Source organism: Pristis pectinata, chromosome 4 (assembly GCF_009764475.1).
Source record: "Pristis pectinata isolate sPriPec2 chromosome 4, sPriPec2.1.pri, whole genome shotgun sequence".
NCBI classification, from domain to species: Eukaryota; Metazoa; Chordata; class Chondrichthyes; order Rhinopristiformes; family Pristidae; genus Pristis; species Pristis pectinata.
The window spans coordinates 95,713,415-95,736,034 of NC_067408.1; the positions used below are offsets into that span (position 1 = coordinate 95,713,415).

Below are 22,620 nucleotides of genomic sequence, written 5' to 3' on the forward strand. Positions count from 1 at the left end.
GGTGATTGGCCTGTCCCTCCTGGTTAGTATTTGTGGTATCTCTCAAAACCATAGCTGTTTATAATAATGTGCAGTTTGCCCATGACTGGAACCAAATAATTATTCCTACTTTAAGGCTTCTTCATTTGGATCTGGATAATTGACTATAATGTTTATTGATTTCAACAATTTATTTATGCATGACTTTCCACTGTGTTTTATCTCAGGAACTGGTATCAAGCCATCTCTGTGTGTTGATATTTCATTTTCATATTTTCTAATGACATTGAATAAGGTCATTTGGCCAATCTCAGAGCATTCTCGTTACTTTCCTGAAATTAATTTTCACCAACATGACCATCAATTACTCAGCCCTCCAAATTCTCCTGCCATCCCCTGCAAAAGGGGGTGTTTACAGCGGACAATTAAACAACGATTGGGTCTTTAGGATATGGGAGGAAGTGACAGGGAAAATGTGCAAACTCCACATGGACAACACTCTAGGTCAGGATTAAGCCTGGAGTTGTGTGACAGCAGCACCAATTTCTGTGCCATTCTGCCACCCTGCTCCTGGCCCTTTTATGATCATGTGAAATAACATTATAAAATGAGAGGATAAAGTCTAAGTGAATGGGACCTTTGAGTCTGTATTGCCTTGAGAATTATATGGGTCTCCACTTTAACAATGAGAGAATGATTGGTTTGCGGTCAACAATATCGTTCTGTGTTAAAGTTGCTGTATAGTGAGATTCCCACCAGGTGCCTGTTCACTTAGTCTTGCAGCATTAAATCCGTTGACTGACATATAATAATTATTGAAGTAAAAGTACACTGGAAGAATTTCTAGAACAACACTGAACTGGCAAATTGCTCCACACAGCAAGAAAAAATGTTGTTCTTTCTAAAAGAATGTTACAGGGGACCTTGCACATTCAGAGAATACGATTGCGCAGACAGCCTTTGGTAAAGCAGCTGGTCAGTTCACATTTGACACACATAATTCTGGCCAAGCATCAAGTAAATGGCATTATCATTGTTAAACTGCTGTCTCACTGGCTGCTTCACATTTTGTTCACTTTCAGGCCTGGATGATTTCACTGATGGTGGAACTTTCTTTTCTGCAATAAACCAAAAAGGAAAATTCTTAGAAGAGCTCAATAGGCAAAGCAACCAAAGAGCTGCAGCATAAAAGTAATGTCAACTTCAGCAAGGTGAATTGGTTTTAAAATCAAGTTAGATAAAATCCAGCTCTGTGGCATAATGTACAAACACTGCACTGAATTATACTATTGAAAGAAAACTCTAATGACCAGAAGTCTGAAACATTAAAGACAAAAAGCTGTAAGTGTGCAGCAGCAATAAGCATCTGTAAAGGGGAAAGTTGAGTTCCTCACTGGAATGCCAGATACGGGCAGCAGTGGTCAGAAGCTGATTTAAAGTGAGGAATGAGGAAGCAGGAGAATGAGACGGAGGAGCTTACAGTGACTCCAGCCTGGGGGACTCAGCAGCAGGTGTGAGCAGGACAGTGAATGGTCCACGACCCAGAACCAGGAAAAGGAGAGGATGAGCTGAGGTGCTGGAGGAAGTTATAGAGAGACTGTAGAGCATTTCTTTGAGGGGGTTTAAATTCTGTGATCCAATTGGTAAGAGTGGAACTAATTGTTACTGAGCTGGACAACAAAGAAGATGGCAAAGTTGATTTTGTCAATGACTATAGCGTCACAGAGGATTCTATTCCAGTGGATAGAAAGACTTCTATTTATAAAGTGCCCTTCATACTCTCAGGATTTCCTAAAGCACTTTAAAGTCAAATGAGTATTTTTGAAATGTTATAATATATGAAGAGTGGCAGCCAATTTATGCACAGCAATGTCTTGCAGAAAGCAATGTGATAATTACCAGGATTAAATATTGGTCAAGACACTGGGGACAAATTCCCTGCTCCTCCTTGAAATGTTGTCATGAGAACTTTTGTGTTCATGTGAGAGCAGGCAGAGTTCCATATTAACAATTAATCAAAGAGAGCAAGGACTAGAAGTTCTTTGTGTATCACAATCCTTTTCTACCAGAGTAACAGAAGATATCAGTTGTGTCTTTGGTCAGGGCTGTTTCAGTACTGTCCCAGGATAAACATCTGATAGGAAGGATTTAACCAACAAGCAGTGGGGCAGTTCGAGGCTGAATGTGAGTGTTCAAGTACATTGAAGAGGAAGGAGAATCAGTGGTTATTTGCAAGGACAAAAGCTATATCTTTCTTATCAGAGTCAGAATTCAGCACTGATTTGGAGCACTCAACATGTTTGCCAACATTTGCCAGTAAATAGCTATTGAAAAGTTACAGATCTATACATAAAAGACTTGGATATTTACCTAGCCGTGTAACTCAGAACAAGGTACTCCAAATATGCTTGACGCAAGCTTCTCTTTGGATTTCAAATAATGTTACATTGTAATCTAGAAAACACTAACACTTACTTGAAATTGAGTAAGCACAAATTACTGCAACCGTCAGCACAAGTAGACTGCATGATGTCAGGATTATCCATGTCATCTTACGTCCAACAGGACCTGGTGAGATAGTTCAGGAAATGCATTAAAAGTTGCATTACATAACATGCCAAATTGTAGGTCTTAAAACTTTAAGTTTAGTTTCTCTTTGTATTAATCTTCATATAAGTTGACTTCTCAGCAGTCACAAAGGTGATGTGATTCGTTTTCTGAATGCAGTTCTTTTCAGTAAGAGCTTGATTTTTATGGATTTTGCTCTTTTTCAGCACAGCTCCTTACATCTATTTTATTGCACATCAGAGTGACGGCAGCATTGTCGACTTTGTCACCAGTTTTGGGTAAAGGACGTAAATACCACACTCAGAACAAAGGTCACACCTTCAATAAAAATCAAGAGCTATGAAACTGTGCAAAACTACCTCCATCTCTGACACTGTTACAGGATAGTACTATTACTTGCCTGTGTGATTTGGCCCTTTCCCAAGAATCTGTGCCAATTAGACAATGGAATTTCACACTTATGAATTTATCTGAATGACGCCAAGTTTTGCTGAATGTTCTTTAGGCCAATTCTGTAATGGCAATTCATCTCAATGGAATGCTATGGCGGCTCACCCACTAGCACTGTAGCATCTGAGTAATAAGGCTACAGATGCGAGATTTCAGAACAAAATTTTGGCTGATTTCCAGTCCAATACTGAAAAAGCTCTGCAGGTGTTGTCTTTCGGATGAGACTTAAAACTCAAATGGATTAAATGACGTTATTGCAAAGAAGAGCAGAGACCATATCCCCAATGTTCTTGCCAACAGCTGTCACATTGATAACTTGCTGTCTGCAAAGTAGCTGCCTCGTCTCCTACATTACAACAGTGACTAAACTCTTGCTGCAAAGCACTTTAGGTTACTTTGAAAGGAATGTGAGAGATGCTATATAAATTGATATCTTTCTAATTTGGAGAAGAATTGTGGGCAGGGTTGGGTTCTTCCCTATTGTCTCCTCCTTGATACCCCTCCCTCACCCACCCTCCCCTAACCTCCTCTTGTCCTCATTTCCTCCCCTTCCCAACCCTCTCTCACTCAGCACCCCGTCCTACTCCTCCTTCTCTCAACTCTCTCTTTCACACCCTACAACTCACCTCCCTCCTATCCCTTTTCCAGACTTCTCCCACCTCCTTTCTATTTCCCTCCAACCCTTTGCTCTTTCTCCAATGCCCCCACCCTGACCCAACCCTGGTTTCTTCTCTGCCCAGTTCCCCCTCTGCCCCCTCAGATACCACTGTCCGTTCATTGGCCCTGAGAAAAATCTTGGGAAAGGCTTGTTGTCCATTCCATGATCTTAGCTGTTCCTCTGATGCTGCCCGAAGTTGGCTGAATGACATCACCCCCCAACACAGGGCACGTGGTCCGAGACCCCCAGTCCATGTGGGGTCTATCCTGGACATCCTCTGAAATCTATGGAAAAGCTGCAGCCTGATGCTGGAACCATGCAGCACAGCTTGGCTTCCAGGGTCTCGGATCCTCCTTGCCATTAGACCAAGATCTCACTCTGCCAGCTGCATGGTAACCAGTGCACAATGACCACTACGTATTAAAAGAAATCACACAGGCAACTTCCACTCTTCAGCATGAAGTTTGGAACCTGGGATATCAGGACCTCGAGGACAACCCCAGAACATCAATCCTCTATCCTAACCTATACATCAGTGATACAAAAGTTACTGAAGGGGATTCTGAGAGACAGGATTTATTTGCTTTTGGAAAGGAAAGGACTGATTGGGAATAGTCAGCATGGCTGTGTGTGTTGGGAAATCATGTCTCATGAATTTAATTTAATTTTGAAGAGGTGAAAAAGAAGAATGAAGAGGCCAGGGCGGTAGACGAGCAAAAGAATGGCAGATGGAAGTTAACATGGGCATGTGCAAAAAGTGATGCATTTTAGCGAGTTAAACTCTGTCAGGACATACACAGTGAATGGCAAGGCCCTAGGCAGTGTTGTTGAGCAGACACTGAGGGATACAAGTACATAGATCCCTGATGAACAGGGTGGTGAAGAAGGCTTATGGCATTCTTGCCTTCATTGGCCAAAGCATTAAATGCAAGAGCTGAGACATCATGTTGCAGTTGTGCACAACGTTGGTTCAGCTGCAGTTGAAGTACTGTGTGCAGTTCTGGTTCCCACACCACAGGAAAGATGTAATTTAGTTAGAGAGGGTGCAGAAAGGATTCGCAAGGATGCTGTGTGGATTGGAGGGCATGAGTTATAAGGAGAGATTGGAAAGGCTGAGTCGGTTTTCCCTGGATCAAAGGATGCTGAGAGGTGAAATGACAGAGGTATATAAAATTATGAGAGGGATAGAGAGGGTAGATAGCCCGAGTCTGTTTCCCATGATAAGGGTGTCTAAAACTGGTGGCGCAGGCTTAAGGTGAGAGAGAGGGGGTTTAAAGGGGATCTGAGGGATAAATTTTCCACACAAAGAGTAGTCGGTATCTGAAATGAGCTTCTGGAGGAGGAGGTAAAGATAGGAACTATTACAACATTAATGAGGCATCTGAACAGGTACTTGAATGAGCAGGGCATAGAGGGATATGGAATTAATGCTGGCAAGTGGAGTAGTGTAGATAAGCATGATGGTTGGCATAGACATGGTGAGCTGAAGGGCCTGTTTCTATTCTGTACAACTTTATGCCTCTATGACTCGAAGGCAAATGTTGATTTTGAAACTCCAGCACACCCTCTGGCTGACTGAGTAAAAGAGTGTTTGAAGATCAAGATCATAAACCCAGCTCATAGTCTATGGGACAGCAGTGATCCATGACCTCTTATATGCTTCTTGGTCATGGACTATCTACTGCAGGCATCTTATACGCTGGAGAGATACTACCAATGTTGTCTCTGCAAAATCCTTCAAATTCATTGGCAGGATATGCAAACCAATATCAGTGTCTCTCACAGGCCAACGTCCCCAGTATCCAGACTCTAATTACCCTCAGTTGGCTCTGAAGAGCTGGCCACATCATCTGTATGCCTGACCTCAGACTCCCAAAACATTGATCTTCTCAGAGCTCTGAAATAGTAAGATATTTTAAGGAAGAGAGAGGAAATGTTTCAAAGCATCCCTGAAACCATGGGCACATGGAAGTCCAGTGTAAATGGCAGAAGGATTGCTCTGCCTTCTCAAACCGCACACCCGACCCCTTCTGATCCACCAGAGGCGGAATCTGTGGATCCCACATTGGCATCATCAGCTCCCTCAGAGATGGAGTGGAATGGAATGGAAGCAAAATGTCTTCTTGAGGGACTTGTCTGAGGGACTGCCTAAGAAGAGAAGAAGAATAAACAGGAAACAGTTCAAGCTATGGATGATAGGTGGACTGTCAGGAATAGCGGTGTCCCTCGGGGTCTTGGGTTTACTAGGGGGAAGAAAGTGGGGAAAGTGAAGATAAAGTTTTTGTTATCTTTACTTGAATTGGTGCAGATTTGTGTGATTTTATTTTTCTTCCTGAGGCTTGCACAGTAACAGCATTGGGATGGGATGGGTTTAATCATGTGGATTGACAAAATCACAAGGATCACAAAGATGGATCAGCTCTGGTCTCTTTCTGTTGTTTTTCAAGTTCTGTATGAATTCAATAGTTATTTTTGTGACTAAATTAATTAAACCTTTGTGAAGGGGTAATACATTATTAGACTTTTCAAATCCTCACCTCTGCTCCTTGACTCCATACTCCCTATTAAACTTCTTAATTGTTACAAATCATATCTAACATAGTTGATGTGAGACATGATACAGTCCAGTAACATGTAGTATTCCCTATATATAAAACTAGGACTCAGTTCACAGGGAGAATGGGCTTGACTGTGCAAGCTGAGTATTATGGTTAGTCCGAGCAGTCCCAAACTGAAAAGTCTCAACTTTGCTATGTAAAAGTCTGCCAAACTAATCACAGCCCTGTACCTTAATTGTGTAGGTATTTTGCTCAAACCATAAAATGGGAAAAAAAATCATTGGAATTATACATCCCAAAGCTTCTCAACTTGACATGATTCAAACATCTATATAACAAAGCACACAAGCATTCTTACCTGGGCTGCTGTTGTGAGTTTGTTTCGTGATGGGTGCTGAGAGTGTTGAGTGGTTCACCTGACAGTAATAATTCCCAACATCCTTCCAGTCAGATAGAGAAAGATTCAGGAAACTTGTGATGGAGAATGAGCCGTCACTGTTGGAATAGAGGGGCCCGTCCTCTGTCCCGTTGGTGATTAACTGTCCATCTCTAAACCAGGACACTTGAATGCTGCCAGGGTAGAATTCCAGAGATGTGCAGATGAGCTGTACACCCTCGTTAGGGGAAGGCAGAGGCTCTGTTGTTAACTGAACTGTTGGGCGTGCTGAAAAGCGATTGTGGTATATTATTAGACCTTGTAGCCTAGAAATGGTTCTCAGTCATACACACATTGAACCCAAAATATAGTAATGAATGTATGTTGTACTTGGTTACATTGAAGCATCAGGATTCCGGTCAATAAAGCACAAACTACTCTTTTGCAAATACAATAACTGTGATGGAGGAGACACACCCATCCTGGACCATGCAGCCCATCTCCAGAATTTGGCCAGGACAAGAAGGGAACAATTTTTAACTGCTGACTATTGATATCGCACCAAATCATTGAGAGGTTATCTAAAAACCAGAAAGGCATGGTTGGGGTGATGGGTGGATCTCACGATTGGTGTGTCATACAATTGTCACATGATCCTCAAAACAGTCGAGCTACCCACTTCAATTAAACAGATGACGGATGATTTAAGTCAGGGTGGTACAACAGCAAAATGCAACATTTAGGTACAGCTGGGGGTCTGTATCATGGTTGTTCCTCCCAACTGTAGCAGGCACCAAACACCTGATGGCAGCAGCTGGAAGGATTGCAGGATGTTCGGGAGGTTTTACCTTTCATTGGAATTGTGTATGGTGGATGAGGTGGTTTGGGGTGTCAGAGTGCTCAGATCTCACTTTGGGCAGTTTTGGTGCCACTGAAAAATACACTTTTTCAACATCTCTCTTATTCTATAAGATAATGGTAATAATTGATAATTTAAACAATTAACAAAAGGGGACTGTTAATGGATGAGCTTATGCTTGTCCAGGTTTTCTTCCAAACAGACTGCCCCTGGAACTTCCTACCCTAAACATTGTATAAACAGCAGAGATAAATTAGTTTCATGACACAAACCTTAAAGCACTACAGTATAGAAATAATAATTGCCCACAGAACAATATGTCATATGTTACATCATTTCTTTAATCTTGAAAATCAAAAATGAAAGAATGAAACACCAAGCAAATTGTCCAGTCCCCAGGTGCTTGACTTTTGCACAAAGTCTTCAAGAGACTTAGGTCAGTGGACTGTCCTTCCTGATCTAGTTCAACTATGTGTGTCAGATACCTGCTTGTCTTTGTTCAGACTGTAAATTGTATACCTGCATCTTCACAAGTATCTTCTGCAGTCTTTTTGGTGACCAGTAGAGAGCCTTAACATCAACCTTGAGTGGCTTGTGATCGCTGAATGCACATCTCCCACATAAAACTCCTACTTACCTTACAGGTCAAAGATCACAGCCAGTAAGCTCCATCTCCATGTGTGTGTGAGACATATCTCAGTTTCTGCCAGAGTTCTGTTCTTATATACCAGCAACTGGCTCTTCTGCTACTGATTGCCTGAGGCATCTCTCTCTCTCTCTCCAGCTCCTTCATATTCAAAATATTCAACACAAGATCTGCTGTGATTGTTGCCTTAATTTATTTGACTTCTGGCTCATGAAAAGTTAAGCAATCCATTCCACATCCCTCTTGGTCAACTGTCTGAGTGGCTTCACACGACTCACTCTGGTTGGACAGGAACTGCTGAGGGTGATGAACACCAAAAAACTTTGCATGTTTGCAACATCAGACCAGCTCCATTTCTTGTTCACTGCTTTGACTTCTGTTGAATCTGGCTTCAGACTATCTCCGGTGATCAAGTAACCCATGAAGAGTCCTGATGCAGGGTTTCAACCTGGATCATTTCTTCCCCCTCACAGATGCTGCTCAACCCGCTGAGTTCCTCCAGCAGATTGTTTGTTAACCCATGAAGAATTCCTTTATATAGAACTTCGGTGTTCAATTTCAGTAACTTCTTCTGCACCCGCTGATCAGGCTTCAGCTTCCCCTTCTCTAAAGGCCAATATGTCACCAGCAACGGTCTTTATCCCTTTGGGATCTACAAGTGTAGCATTTCTCCTCTTGAAATTCCCCTGTTTCTGCATTGATCCCAAATAGCATTCTTCTCCCATGGTAGCTACGAAAAGATGTGTTGAAGTAAGTTAAATATGCACTTGTGCCGTTACACAATTTACCTCCAGCGTGTTGAAAATTTAGCTCTGCCGAAAGATCTTCTATTGTCTTAAAGGGTAGAGGTTCCTCTTTAGATCTCTGTTAATACATGCTGGATCTAGGCAACTTCTCAGTTTGCCCCTTAACACACCAAGCTGCATATCTAAAGGGTAGACGGGTCTTCTGAGGCTCTTGTCTCTGCCTCAGTCAGCCTCTCCAGCTCACCTGTTAGTTTCTCCTTGAGAGTCACTGGAACTTGCCTCGTACTGCTTGCCCTAATCCAGATCTGGGAGGTATTTGCCCTCCAGCTTCCCTGTTCCATGAAAGGCATCTGCATATTCATCTGTGAGTAGCATGGTTGAAGTGATCACTTGTAATGAATCATTCATCACCGGCAGGTCTTGGTGTTTCATTATCAATCCATCTACTGAAGTGCACTACTTTCGTATATATTGTAAGTGTGATATTTTCAATTTTAAAATTCACATTGTTGTTTTGAAATCTCCTTTCCTCCCCACGTCCCTACCTCCTGCACTCCTATCCACACACCCACCCTGAGGCTTATCCCTTCCTCCAACTCTGGCTTCTTGAGCGTGCCAGCTTTTCTTCATTCCAGTCGCGGCTATGGTCCAGAAGCTGGGCCCTAAACTCTGTCATCCCAAGTATAAACCTCTGCTCTTTATCTCTTGCTCTTTCTTTGAGACATTCCTTAAAACTTGCCTCTTTCAATAAGCATGTGGCCATCTGTCCGATTTAGTGACAAGTTTCACTCCTGTGAAGCAACATAGAGACTGCGGCCATGTTAAAGGTGCTATATAAAGGGAAGTTGTGATTGCTGCTGGTATTCCCTAATTGGCTATTTTGGTCCTGCAGCAAATTGAGTAATGTTAATTGTGAATTATTAATTGAAAAAGCAAAAAACTGCAGGTGTTGGAAATCTTAAATAAAAACAGAAAATACGGGGAATCACAGAGTCATAGAACAATACAGCACAGATACAAGCCCTTTGGTCCAACCAGTCCATGCCAACCACAGTGCCCACCCAGCTAGTCCCAATTTCCTGCGTTCGGCCCATATCCCTCTAAGCTCCGCCCCTCCATGTACCTGTCCAAGTGCTTCTTAAATGATACTATTGTACCTGCCTCAACTACTACCTCTGGCAGTTCATTCCATATACTCACCACCCTCTGTGTGAAAAAGTTCTCCATCAGGTCACTTTTAAATCTTTCCCCTCTCACCCTAAATTTATGCCCCTAGTTTTGGACCCCCCTACCCTGGGCAAAAGACTGTTACCATTCACCTTATCTTTGCCTCTCATAATTTTAAACACTTCCATAGGTCATCCTCCCCTCATTCTCCTACGTTCCAAGGAATAATGACCCAGCCCGGCCGACTTCTCCCTACAACTCAGGCCCTCTAGTCCTGGCAACATCCTTGTAAATCTTCTCTGTACTCTTTCTGGTTTAACCACATCTTTCCTATAAAAGCTTGACAAAAACTGTACACACTACTCCAAGTGCGGCCTCACCAATGACTTACACAACTGCAACATAATATCCCAACTCCCATATTCAGTGCCCTGACTGATGAAGGCCAGCATGCTAAACACCTTTTTCACCACCTTGTCTATTTTGTGAGGCCGCTTTCAACAAACTATGCACTTGTACTCCTAGGTCCCTCTGTTCCATTACACTCCTCGTTACCCTACCATTCATAGTATAAGTCCTACGCTGGTTTGACTTTCCAAAATGCATCACCCCACACTTATCTGTATTGAAATCCATTTGCCACTCTGCGGCCTACTTCCCTAACTGATCAAGATCCCCTGTAATCTATGATAACCTTCTTCACTATAAACAACACCTCCTAATTTCGTGTCACTGCAAACTTACTGATCAAGCTTTGTGCATTCATATCCAAATAGTTTATATAACTAAGGAATAACAAGGGTCCCAACACTGACCCCTGCGGCACATCACTAGTCACTGGCCTCCATTCTGAGAAACAACGTTCAACCACCACCCCTGCTTCCTTCCTCTGAGCCAATTTTGAATCTACTAACTAGCTCTCCCTGGATTCCATGGGACCTAACCTTCCAGACCAGCCTACCACGTGGGACCTCATAGAAGGCCTTGCTAAAGAACAAATAGACAACATACACTGCCGCACCCACATCATCCTTTTTGGTCACCTCTTCAGAAAACTCTACAATGTTCATCAAGCATGACTTCTCATGCACAAAGCCATGCTGACTCCTCCTGATCAGATTCTGGCTATCCAAATGCTGGTAGATCCTGTCCTTCATAATTCCCTCCAGTAACTTTCCCACTACTAATGTCAGGCTGACCGGCCTATAGACCCCTGGCTTGTCCTTGCTAACCCTTCTTAAACAACAGAACAACATTAGCCACCTTCTAGTCTTCAGGAACTTCACCAGTGACTAACGATGAAGTAAATATCTCCGCAAGGGCCTCCGCAATTCCTTCTCTAACCTTCCACAAAGTCTGAGGATGCATTTGGTCAGGCCCTGGGGATTTATCTACCTTAATGTGCTGTAGACTGAAAATACCTCCTCCCTGGTAATAGGAATATCCTCCAAAACATCTCCACTTGTTTCCCTTATCTCTTGAGCAACCATAATTTTCTCCTCAGCAAACACCAAGGAAAAACATTCATTAAAGATCCCACCCATCTCCTGTGGCTTGAGACATAAGTGGCCCTGCTGATCTCTAAGGGGACCTACCCTCTCTCTCAAGCCACCTTTTTACTCTTCATATAGCTATAGAACCTCTTGGGATTTTCCGTAAACTTACCTGTCAAATCCATCTCATACCCTCTCTTTACCCTCCCGTTTCCCCCTTAAGAGTATTCTTAATGACTATAAATCCTCAACAGGCAGCATCTGCAAAGAGCAAAACAGCGTTAATGTTTCAGATCATCAGCTTGAAACAATGACTCTGTTTCTCTCTCCACAGATGCAGCCTGACCTGCTGAGAATTTTCACATTTTCTGTTTTTTTTTATGTGAGAGATAATTGCAAGGTACTTTTGAGTTCTGAATGTAAAACTCACCCTCCACTTTCAGCCGTGTGCCTTCCCCTTTTGCCATCCGTGTAGGGGGAGGTATTTCAATAGAAAATTGACAAAAATAAATGTCAGAGTCATTTAAATGAACGTTATAGATTAGTAAAGCTGTAGAGCTTCCTGAGAATTCCAGTGTAACGTTAGAATGATTTGTACATAACTTGATAGAAGTAGAATTAAGTTTATTTTTCATGTGTTGACACAATGGTTGTGCACTGGAGTTTCTCATCCATTTTATCCTCATCTGTTCTTCATCTCCACCACTGTACGAACAGTTTATTCGTGCTGTGTCCCCTTTCAATACTTTGATCTCTGGCGGTGTCTGGGAGACTGTTGGGTTTTTGCTTCTTGCTGAAGAAAAGAAGTATGATTAATATGATGTAATCTCCAGTTGGTAATGAATATTTTCTGAGCTGAATGTAAAGCTCCATTTGTAGTTCAGTGGAAATCAAGAAGCTGTGGAGCTAATTTAGTGGATCTAAACACCGATGTAAATATTTTCAATGTTAACTTGGAGGTTTAATCTTTCTCATGCAGTTAAGCCAAGGTTCCATCTGCTTTTTCAGGAGATGTCAAAGATCCCACAACATCTTTTGGAAAAAGAGCAGGAATTTACCCTTGGTTTCCTGGACCACATTTATCCCTCAGTTGAATCACCAAAAAGACCTGGTCTTTATCACTTTGTGGGTAATTACTGTGTGAAAATTGGCTGCTGTGATTCCTCCATTGTAACAGGCTAACTTCAAAACCATGAACATAATTGCCTCTAAATCACTTTAGGAAATCCCATAGTTGCAGGATTTCTTTCATATTGAGTACCAGTAAAACTGCCTGGATGTTTTAATGATTTGGACCACCTTTCCACCGCCCCCCAGCACCAATTTGTTTAATGGAGTTTATGCAAGTCCACCTGTAACACTGTAATTTTTCATAATATCCTTTCTTCAAATTATTTGAGGAATTTACATGCAATAAAGAACAAAAGGGAAAGAATTAAACGAAGTTAAAAACTTCTTTTAATTGGCAAGATAAACAATGAAGATTTTGAACATGATTAAAAACAATTTGGTTGAGGTAGAGCCAGTTTCTATGCATTGATTTATAAAGTGAAAGCAAAGCATATGGCAATTTGCCAGAATGGCAAAACAGTGGTTGTCTTGTCTCATCAATGTAATTAATAGCATCTGCAATTACTCCTACATTGATAGGTATAAATCAGACTTGCCTGCAATTAGAAAGAAGTGAAGAAAAACACCAATGCTGATCACTTGTGTTCTCAGAAGTGTCATTTTATTTATCTGATCCTGAAGATGGAAAAAATAGAAATTAATCATTCGCTAAAGGAGGAAATGATATGTCCGTGTGTTAAAACAGTGTAATTTGGAGCAGCGACTTGCACTTACAATGCAAGGGAAAGTTCCCAGGCATTTCCCAATAGTTTTTGGGAAATGAAAACCAAGTTGGAGCTGGAGGTGTTAAATATTTGATCACAGTCCATTCATTTTCTCCCCTTTAAAGCCCAAAAGGGAAAAAAAACAGTGAAAAATGAGAGCTGGAGGAACTCAATGGGTCAGGCAGCATCTGTAGATGGAAATGAACAGTCGACATTTTAGGTCAACATCCTTCATCTGGAGTGAAGGTGTAGAGGGGAGATAACCAGTATAAAGAGGTGAAGGTGAGGGGTGAGCCAAGAGCTGGCAAGCAATAGGTGGATCCAGGTGGATGCCAGTTCTTGTCTCCCTCCTTCCCCTCACCTCTTTACATTGGCTATCTCCCCTCTACACTTTCAGTGCAGTTAAAGGATCTTGACATGAAACATCAACTGTCCATTTCCCTCCACAGATGCTGCCTGACCCGCTGAGTTCCTCCAGCTCATGTTTTTTGTTCTAGATACCAGCGTCTGCAGTTTCTTGCGTCTCCAAAAAAACTTAGTTTTTTTGAGGGATTTTTTTTGGTTTTTTCCTTTCACTTTCTGTCCTCCAAAGTCTCTTTATACCACACATGGCTACGATCGTGGGGTCTAGAGTTATTCGGCCCTCAGATCTCAGCTGAACCAACCTTACTGGCACCAGTACTTTTTATACCGATTTTAATGTTGTGGGTTGAAGGTGTGAAAAAGCATGCACTTAGCAATAGTTATTCTTAAATCACAATACCAAAATTTGAGTCTGCAGCTTGGGAAATGTTCTCATTAATGAGAATGGATTTAAAGTTTCTGAAGCAAGCTATCATTTTCAGTTTGGTGATACAGATTTAAATAGTTGTCATTCCACCATGACACTGGCACAGACTTGGAGGCAATTTTTGTAGTTCTTCTGACATATGAGTAAGTCTGGTATCTTTCAGAGAAACGAGTTTTTCTGGTTAAACTTGTATTTCCATTTAATTCCCCTCCTTTGTCTACAATCTTGTGCTTAACTGGAGATTTTTAAAAAGTTGCTGTTCACACCCAAGCACCATAGATCCAGAGCGAGGGGTAGCTGTATATCCCTCCTATATATTGGGCTTCCCCTTTTCCTATCTTCAGTCCTGAAGAAGGGTCCTGACCCGAAACGTTGACCGCCTGCTTTTCTCCACGGATGCTGCCTGGCCTGCTGAGTTCCTCCAGCAGCATAGTGTTTTTCACCATAGATTTATAGAGTTATACAGCACAGAAACAGGCCCTTCATCCATGCCAACCAAGTTGTCTATCTACACTAATCCTGAATTTGCCCATATCCCTCTAAGCCTTTCCAATCAATGTACCTGTCCAAATGTCTTAGATGTTGTAATTGTACCTGTCTCTACCACCTCCTCTGGCAGTGTAGTGATTAGCGTAACACCATTACAGTGCCAGTGACACGGGTTCAATTCCCGCCGCTATCTGTAAGGAGTTTGTATGTTCTCCCCGTGCCTGCGTGGGTTTCCTCCGGGTGTTCCGGTTTCCTCTCACATTCCAAAGATGTACAGGTTAGGAGCTGTGGGCATGCTATGTTGGCGCCGGAAGAGTGGCGACACTTGCGGGCTGCCCCCAGCACATTCTCAGTAACGCAAAAAGACGCATTTCACTGTGTGTTTTGATGTACATGTGACTAATAAATAAATATTTTATCTTGTATCTTATCATATATCCACCACCCTCTGTGTGAAAAACTGCCCCTCAGATTCCCTTTAAATCTTTCCCCTCTCACCTTGAGCCTATGCCCTCCAGTTTTAAGACTCCCCTCCCCTTGGAATAAGACTGTGTCTTCCCTCATAATTTTATAAACCTCTATGTCAACCCTCAGCTTCCATGTAATACTAAAGTAGCGTTAAATACTGTGGGTTATATGATAGCCTAAATATTCTAAATTCCATGATAATAAGCAAATGTACACAAGGTAAATGTGACCCATTTTACCTCAGTCTGATGTTTACGTTACACTATGTATTTTTTAAAAACTGCATTATCAGTAGTGTTTGGCACTTTCAAGGCAGCGCCATGAATTTCCCTGCTTAATGCAAAGAGCCACAATACAAAATGTCTACGGGGTGATTAATGAGGACGTTAGTATTGCAGTCCTAATTCATACTGTCTTCAACTTTGCAGCAATTAGCTTTAGTCACTGGATAATTGGGAACACCATGGATCAGATGCACTGTTCCTAATCCTCAAGGTGGAGCCTTGGGGGTACAGCCTTTTCAAGCTGATCTTGTTGTTTCTGGTGACTAATCACTGTGGAGGAAGATAAATTACCTTCACCCACTCAAACGTGGCACAGCAGGAAGTCACCATCAAATGAATTAGTTGGAATTCTGACCTGCCCTACCACGCTGATGTGACTTGTATGCCTAATTACCAGGATTTGAAGGCATTAAATTTATCACAAATGGCTGGAATATCTACCACTGCTGTTAATCTTCTGAGACAAAGCCCTAAAGGGTGGCCGATTGCAGTTTAAGAAGCGATGAAATGTTTGCCAGTGCAATGTCCAGGTAAACAGCTCAACATCGAGTCACACTAGTCCGACTTTAGCCTGCAGTACTTGTCAATGTACATACATGTTACATCTCCAAGCACAACCACGTGAGGTGCCTGTTGAGAGGCAGACTCTCCACTTATTAGATTCCTAATGGAATTTCTGCCTATATGGATTTCTTAAGCACAGGAAAGGGTTCTGATGCTCGGGCAATTGACTGGCCAAATAATTTTTATAAATGTACACATTATGATTTGGGGTGAAAGCTTTGATCCCTGTTGTTTACTCTGGATCTACATTCTATGACTGGTTAGCCCTTGATCAATATTGTGTTTCCACACAGCCTCATAGATCTGGGGGACTCATTTGTCAGTCACTCAAACCAAAGCCAAATCTTCAGAACTGCTTCCACAAGTTTTGAGAATATTAGCAAAACTATGGAACCTTTTCTGACCTAACTCCATTACTCTAATAAATTCACAGGGATCTAAATTAGAGAGGCCCTGAAATTGGACACGGGATGCTGATGCATGATTAACCCAAGCCCACTAAATGTGTTGCAAGCAACACAGCAAATTCCTCTGCGTGTTAAATGATTTCTGTGGCCAGCTAACATTGACTGTGAACAGTGAAGTGGCTTAGAGAAGGGATCAATTTCTTGAGTGGCTTGCGTTAGTTAATTCACTAGCCTGCATTGCCTTAATCCAGCTTGCTTCTAGTGTAGGTGAGATGCGTTCTGACTGCAGCAAGTGGTGAAGGTCAGGGTGGAGGTGACTGCATCTTGTCAAAAGATTCTCGGCACCACATGGGAGAGAGTGGATTTTCAGTGCCACACTGAGGCACCTACCATGGAAGGTGGAGAGGAGGAGATGAATCCTGGTTCTGCAAGGGCCCTGCAGTTGGAGGAGGTAACTGAGGCAGTCAATGCCAGGAATCAATCCTCAACCCGCAAGTGTCGCTGCACTTCCGGCGCCAACATAGCATGCCCACAACTTCCTAACCCATATGTCTTTGGAATGTTGCAATGCCAGAAAAATTGAATGATCTCACCTGAGAAGTCAGAGTTAGGTGTAGTTAGCAATGTGTATGTGTAGCCATACATATTGCACCACACTCCCATGGCCACCCAACAACAATCTCTATCAGGCAGGATTCATACCCAACATCCATACATTCAGTGCATCCTCAGACATTGAACACTGCCCAAGGCCTCACACCTCCTTCTCACGGTTTGCACACATTGGCAGTTATTCAACCATGACGTGCACATTACCTAAAATATTATGTCACACTTCCCTGTCTGGCGCTGGAAGGGGTGGATCCTCATCAACAGCAGCAGCAACAGGAACTGACTGGCCGAGTATAAATGTGGCTGCTTCACTTTACACTATGGAGGAGTCGGTGCAGGCTGTTAAGAGCTCACGGTCAACGGCAGGGCGGAAACCATAGTATTCTTACACTTCATTGTCCTTACAGTTTTGCAGTTCCACCTCATCCGACAACTTTTCCTGATTTTCAGGCTGTAGACGGTGATTTCCTCTCCCACCTCCTCTCACAGTCCTGTTCTTGTGCTACTTCCTTTCAGATATTCAGACACTTCAGCTTGCCCAAACCGCGGCAGAAGGCGAAGAAGAGGATGAGGATGAAGAAGATCCACACTCATTAAAGACATTATGCTAGAGACCAATACCCCGTGTAATTTAGAGGTTAGCTTCGAGTTGGGTTCTGCATCTAATGATGTACCAGCCATGAGAGGACTCTAGCCAAGGAATGGGTACCTGACAGCTATCTAAGATTCAGATCAGATGTTACAGGGAAGGGTTACAGGAGCATGTTGAGTGTTGGCAAAATAATAGCTTATGTGCACTGTTAGGCCTACAAGAAGGGTCAAGAACTATGATGTAGCACATAGCGTAATGCTATTACAGCGCCTGCGACCCGGGTTCAATTCCAGCCACTGTCTGTAAGGAGTTCGTACGTTCTCCCCGTGACTGTGTGGGTTTCCTCCGGGTGCTCCGGTTTCCTCCAACATTCCAAAGACGTATGGGTTAGGAAGTTGTGGGTATGCTATGTTGGTGCTGGAAGTGCGGCAACACTTACGGGCTGCCCCCCAGAACACTCTACACAAAAGGTGTATTTCATTGTGTGTTTCGATGTACATGTGACTAATAAAGAAATCTCACCTCATGATGGATCAAGAACCAACTTTGCATAGGATTTGTGCAGTTCTTGGAGCCTATCCCTTCCAACGTGGTCAACTTCGTGAGAACTTTGTGGGCTCAACCATCATATGGTGTCTGATGTCCAATACCCCGGCTTCTACTGCAACACAGGCTGCACTGTTTGGCTGAAGGCTAGTTTGTTGTAACCTGGATGGCTGTTGTCATGGCAGTGGACACCAGTGTTCACAGGGGACTACAGAAGACTGAAGCAGTCCTGCACTCTTATCCTCCAACAGAACACCTCAGCATCATCCTGGAGACTGGGAGTGGTTCCAAGGACCACTAAAGCTTCAAGTAGTCAATCCAGCACTGTCACATCACCAGTGCCCTTCTTGTTTTTGCCAGCTGGACTCTCCAAGATATTGATACTCTTGCCTGGAAGATGCATTTGAGACGAGGCTTTCTAGGCCAGAATTTTATGAGATCATTCTTCATTGAGGCATAGAGCAATGCGGCACAGATACAGGCCCTTTGGCCCAACGAGTCCACGTCAACCACGGTGCCCACGCAGCTAGTCTCAATTTCCTGTGTTCAGCCAATATCCCTCTGAGCCTGCCCCTCCATGTACTTATCCAAGTGCTTCTTAAATTATACTATTGTACCTGCCTCAACCACTTCCTCTGGCAGCTCATTCCATACTCCCCACACCCTGCATTAAGAAGTTGCCCCTCAGGTCCCCTTTTAAATCTTTCTCCTCTCACCTTAAATCTATGCCCCCTAGTTTTGGACTCCTCTACCCTGGGAAAAAGACTGTTACCATCCACCTTATCCATACTTCTCATAATTTTAAACATTTCTATAAGGTCGCCCCTCATTCTCCTACACTCCAAGGAATAAAGACCTAGCCTGGCCAACCTCTCTCTACAACCCAGGCCTCCTAGTCCTGGCAACCTCCTCATGAATCTTTTCTGCACTCTTTCCAGTTTAACAATTGAAACAACTGCAACATAATGTCCAAACTCCTATAGTCAGTGCCCTGACTGATGAAGGCCAGCATGCTAAATGTCTTTTTCACCACCCTGTCTACCTGTGACACTGCTTTCAACAAACTATGTATTTGTAATACTAAGGTCCCTCTGTTCCATTACACTTCCCAGTGCCCCACCATTCATAGTACAAGTCCTACGCTGGTTTGACTTTCCAAAATACATCACCTCACACTTACCTGTATTGAAATCCATTTACCACTCCTCGGCCCACTTCCCTAAGTGATGAAGATCCCCTTGTAATCTACGATAACCTTCTTCACAATCAACAACACCTCCTAATTTTGTGTCATCTGCGATCCTACTGATCAAGCCTTGTGTATTCACATCCAAATCATTTATATAAATAATGAATAACAAGGGTCCCAGCACTGACCCCTGTGGCACACCACTAGTCACTGGCCTCCATTCGGAGAAATAACCTTCAACCACCCCCCTCTGCTTCCTACCTCTGAGCTCAACTTCATGTCCAACTAGTTTCCTCTAATAAAATTTGTTAGCCTTCATGAGCTTCTGGGGTAGTCCATAGGAGTACAAAAGCAGACAGAAGTGTAGAGAAGGCAAGTACCATGGTAGGCACGGTAGTGTAGCAGTTAGCGTAATACTTTACAGCGCCAGCGACCCGGGTTCAATTCTGGCCGCTGTCTGTAAGGAGTTTGTACGTTCTCCCCATGACTATTTGGGTTTCCTCTGGGTGCTCCGATTTCCTCCCACATTCCAAAGGCATAAGGGTTAGGAAGTTGTGGGCATGCTATTTTGGTGCCGGAAGCATGGCGACACTTGCGGGCTTCTCCCAGAACACTCTATGCAAAAAGACGCATTTCACTGTGTGTTTTGATGAACATGTGACTAATAAAGAAATCTCATCTCATTTCATCTCAAATTGTTGACATTACAGGGCATTTTACATGTTTTAATTTATAAATTGGACGTTGAGTATTTGTATATTTTGGATTACAGTTTGTAGCTGTTGGTGCAAAAGATAAGCCTGCCACCTGGTGGTTGATGATATTACCTCTGGTTTTCTGAGCAGGTCTTGCCCTGGGACTTAAATCCCATAAGACTCCATTTTTCTGCATTGTGCAAATGAAGGTTGAGGTTTTTTTTGAAACATATTACTGACCATTTCCAACTTGTTTCACATATCTGAAAATATGACCAAGTTTTTCCAGGCATGAAGACAAAAGAGATTGCAGATACTGGAATCTCGAACAAAACCAGAAAACTGGAAGAACTCAGCGAGTCAAGCAGCATCCATGGAGGCAAAACGTGTATGTTAATTTTCAGGTGGAGACCCTGCATCAGGACTGAGAGGGAACATTCTCAAAATGCTCCCCTCACTGACACTCCCTCCATTTTACCAGCTTCATTCCACAAGATAAGGTCCAGTCATGATCCTTGCCTTGCTGGTTTAACTACATACTGTGTCAAAAAGCTCTCTTGAACTCATCTCAAAAATTCTGCCCTCTCTGAGCCTTTTTACATTAAGACAATCCCAGTTCATAATTGGGAAATTAAAATCCCCTAGTAGTATAACATTATTTGTATTGCATCTCTATGATATTTGCCTATACATCTGCTCTTCTTCTGTTACTCCTACATCAGTCCCTGTCTCACCATTCCCTCTCTCTTTATACTAGCCATCTCCCCTCTCCACTCTCAATCCTGATGCAAAATTTCGACCAGAAATGTCGACAGTTCCTTTTCCTCCACAAATGCTGCCTGATCCACTGCTTTCCTCCAGCAGATTGTTGCTCCAGATTCCAGCATCTGCGGTCTCTTGTGTCTCCATCCATTTCTCTAACTCTTATTGTCAGGAGGTCTGCAATACATCCCTAGCAAAGTGACAACACCTTTCTTGTTCCTAATCTCTATCCATATGGCCTCGTTCGAGGCGCCTTCCAGAATATCCTCTCTCAATAATGAGATAATGCAGTCATTCACTAACGATGCAATGCCACCTGCTCTTTTACTTCCCCTTCTGTCTCGCCTGTATACTTTATACCCTGGGATATTGAGTTGACAGTCCTGTTTCCCCCACATAAATTACAGTTTTGAATTAATTTACCTTACTAGTTATAATCCTTCATTAAAATAGATACAACTAGAAATGATTGCTCTGTTTTCCACATTGTTCATTCATTTCTTGGTTACATTTGGTGGGCTGTTATTGGAGATGCAGTGGGGAGAGTCCAGTCAGGACTGCAACTCCTACCATCATCCCTGGGCTGCCCATCAAGAAGTGACTGTAGATGGTGAAAACCATGCTTGAGTAGGCCTATTTGTAATAAACGTGAATGAAGGAAAACTCACTGGTGTTTATTTTCTGCTCTTTCTGCAGCATTGCTAATATTAAAGGTGATTGTGCAGCAATCCACAGCCCTTTGCAGAGAAGTGCATTGATTGTATAATATGATGAGATATCCCAAGGACATGAAAAGCTTCACAGTGAAGCAATTTTTAAAAATTATAATAAAAGTGTTCTTGAATTCTCAACAGCCATTTAAACATGTGTCAATATAATAATATTTTAAACTTTTATATTTACATAATCTGACACAGCAAGTTTCTAGCTCATGTCATTTGGTTTGTCAGATTACTATTGATCCATCAGTCAAAGAAATCTGGAGTCTCTGCTTTTCGAGTTGTTTTACATTTCAGTGAGTTCCACGATACAATTGATGTATGGAAATGTTTGGAAAGGACATTTAGGGACAAGCTTGTGAGGTCTGCAGTCTTCTTTCTGGATCAATCTGCATCTGACACACTGATGGACAGAGGTGACCACACATTGGGGTGGTACCCAACTGGCAACACTTGCCCAGAAACTACCCCATACTTCTCATGTCTGCACCCCTGGCTTATGGACTCATTAGGTAGGTCTTCTTTAAGTTAAACAGTGGCATCTTTCCTTTTCCTCCACAAGAAGAAGGAAAGTTGCCCTCTGGCTGTGTACATGAAAGAAATGAAGCTGTCTTGCCCACTATTTCCACCCATTTGGGAAAGATTATGATTGTGGAACTACCAATGCCTGAAATTGACAGGCACAGTTCCTGATAAGAATTGTTAACTACTGATGGTGGAAACCTGAAATAACAACAGGAAATGCTGGAAATACTCAACAGGTAAGGCAACACCTGTGGAGAGAAGAGCTAAAATTTGACTTTAATATCTTTTCATCAGAATTGGTGAAAGGATATTGATTTGAAACATTGAGATTGATTTGTCTGTCCACAGATGCTGCCTAATCTGCTTCCAAAACTTTCTGCATTTATTCTTTGATAAAATTGGCTTTTTCTTCACAAACTCTGATATTTACAGCATTTCCACTATCTTCAGCTTTTTTAATCATCCGGCTAAATAGACATTCACCAAAGAAACCTTGCTCCAAGACTCCACTGTGCTCCACTGTTATTTTGAAAACCAAAACTGGATGGAGTATCATGGATAAAACTAAATATCACAAGCAGGCTCCAGAGTGGTTTTGTCTTTTTGGCAGATTTTCCCAATTACAGCATTGATCGCCAGTCAT

At 42.5% G+C, this 22,620-nt stretch overlaps 1 protein-coding gene across 1 annotated transcript; it reads right to left on the reverse strand.

Annotated features, from left to right (window-relative positions):
- Positions 1 to 290: 290 nt before the first annotated feature.
- LOC127569670 (immunoglobulin kappa light chain-like) lies at positions 291 to 17,000 on the reverse strand. The gene is made up of 5 exons (XM_052014471.1): positions 16,931 to 17,000; positions 11,931 to 12,293; positions 6,572 to 6,877; positions 2,455 to 2,547; positions 291 to 1,097 (listed from the first exon to the last, which is right to left on the reverse strand). Exons 1-5 carry the CDS (start codon positions 16,998 to 17,000, stop codon positions 961 to 963), a joined length of 969 nt encoding a protein of 322 aa, XP_051870431.1. The 3' UTR covers positions 291 to 960.
- Positions 17,001 to 22,620: the final 5,620 nt, after the last annotated feature.

Excerpts from the sequence above, each read along its gene's own strand:
- LOC127569670 (XM_052014471.1), bottom strand. The coding sequence starts at position 17,000 with ATGGGAGTGTGGTGCAATATGTATGGCTACACATACACATTGCTAACT. Across the intron at positions 6,878-11,930 it reads CACACGGCTGAAAGTGGAGG|CACGCCCAACAGTTCAGTTA; the intron begins GTGAGTTTTACA and ends ATCGCTTTTCAG. Across the intron at positions 1,098-2,454 it reads TTGTGCTTACTCAATTTCAA|AAAAGAAAGTTCCACCATCA; the intron begins GTAAGTGTTAGT and ends GGTTTATTGCAG.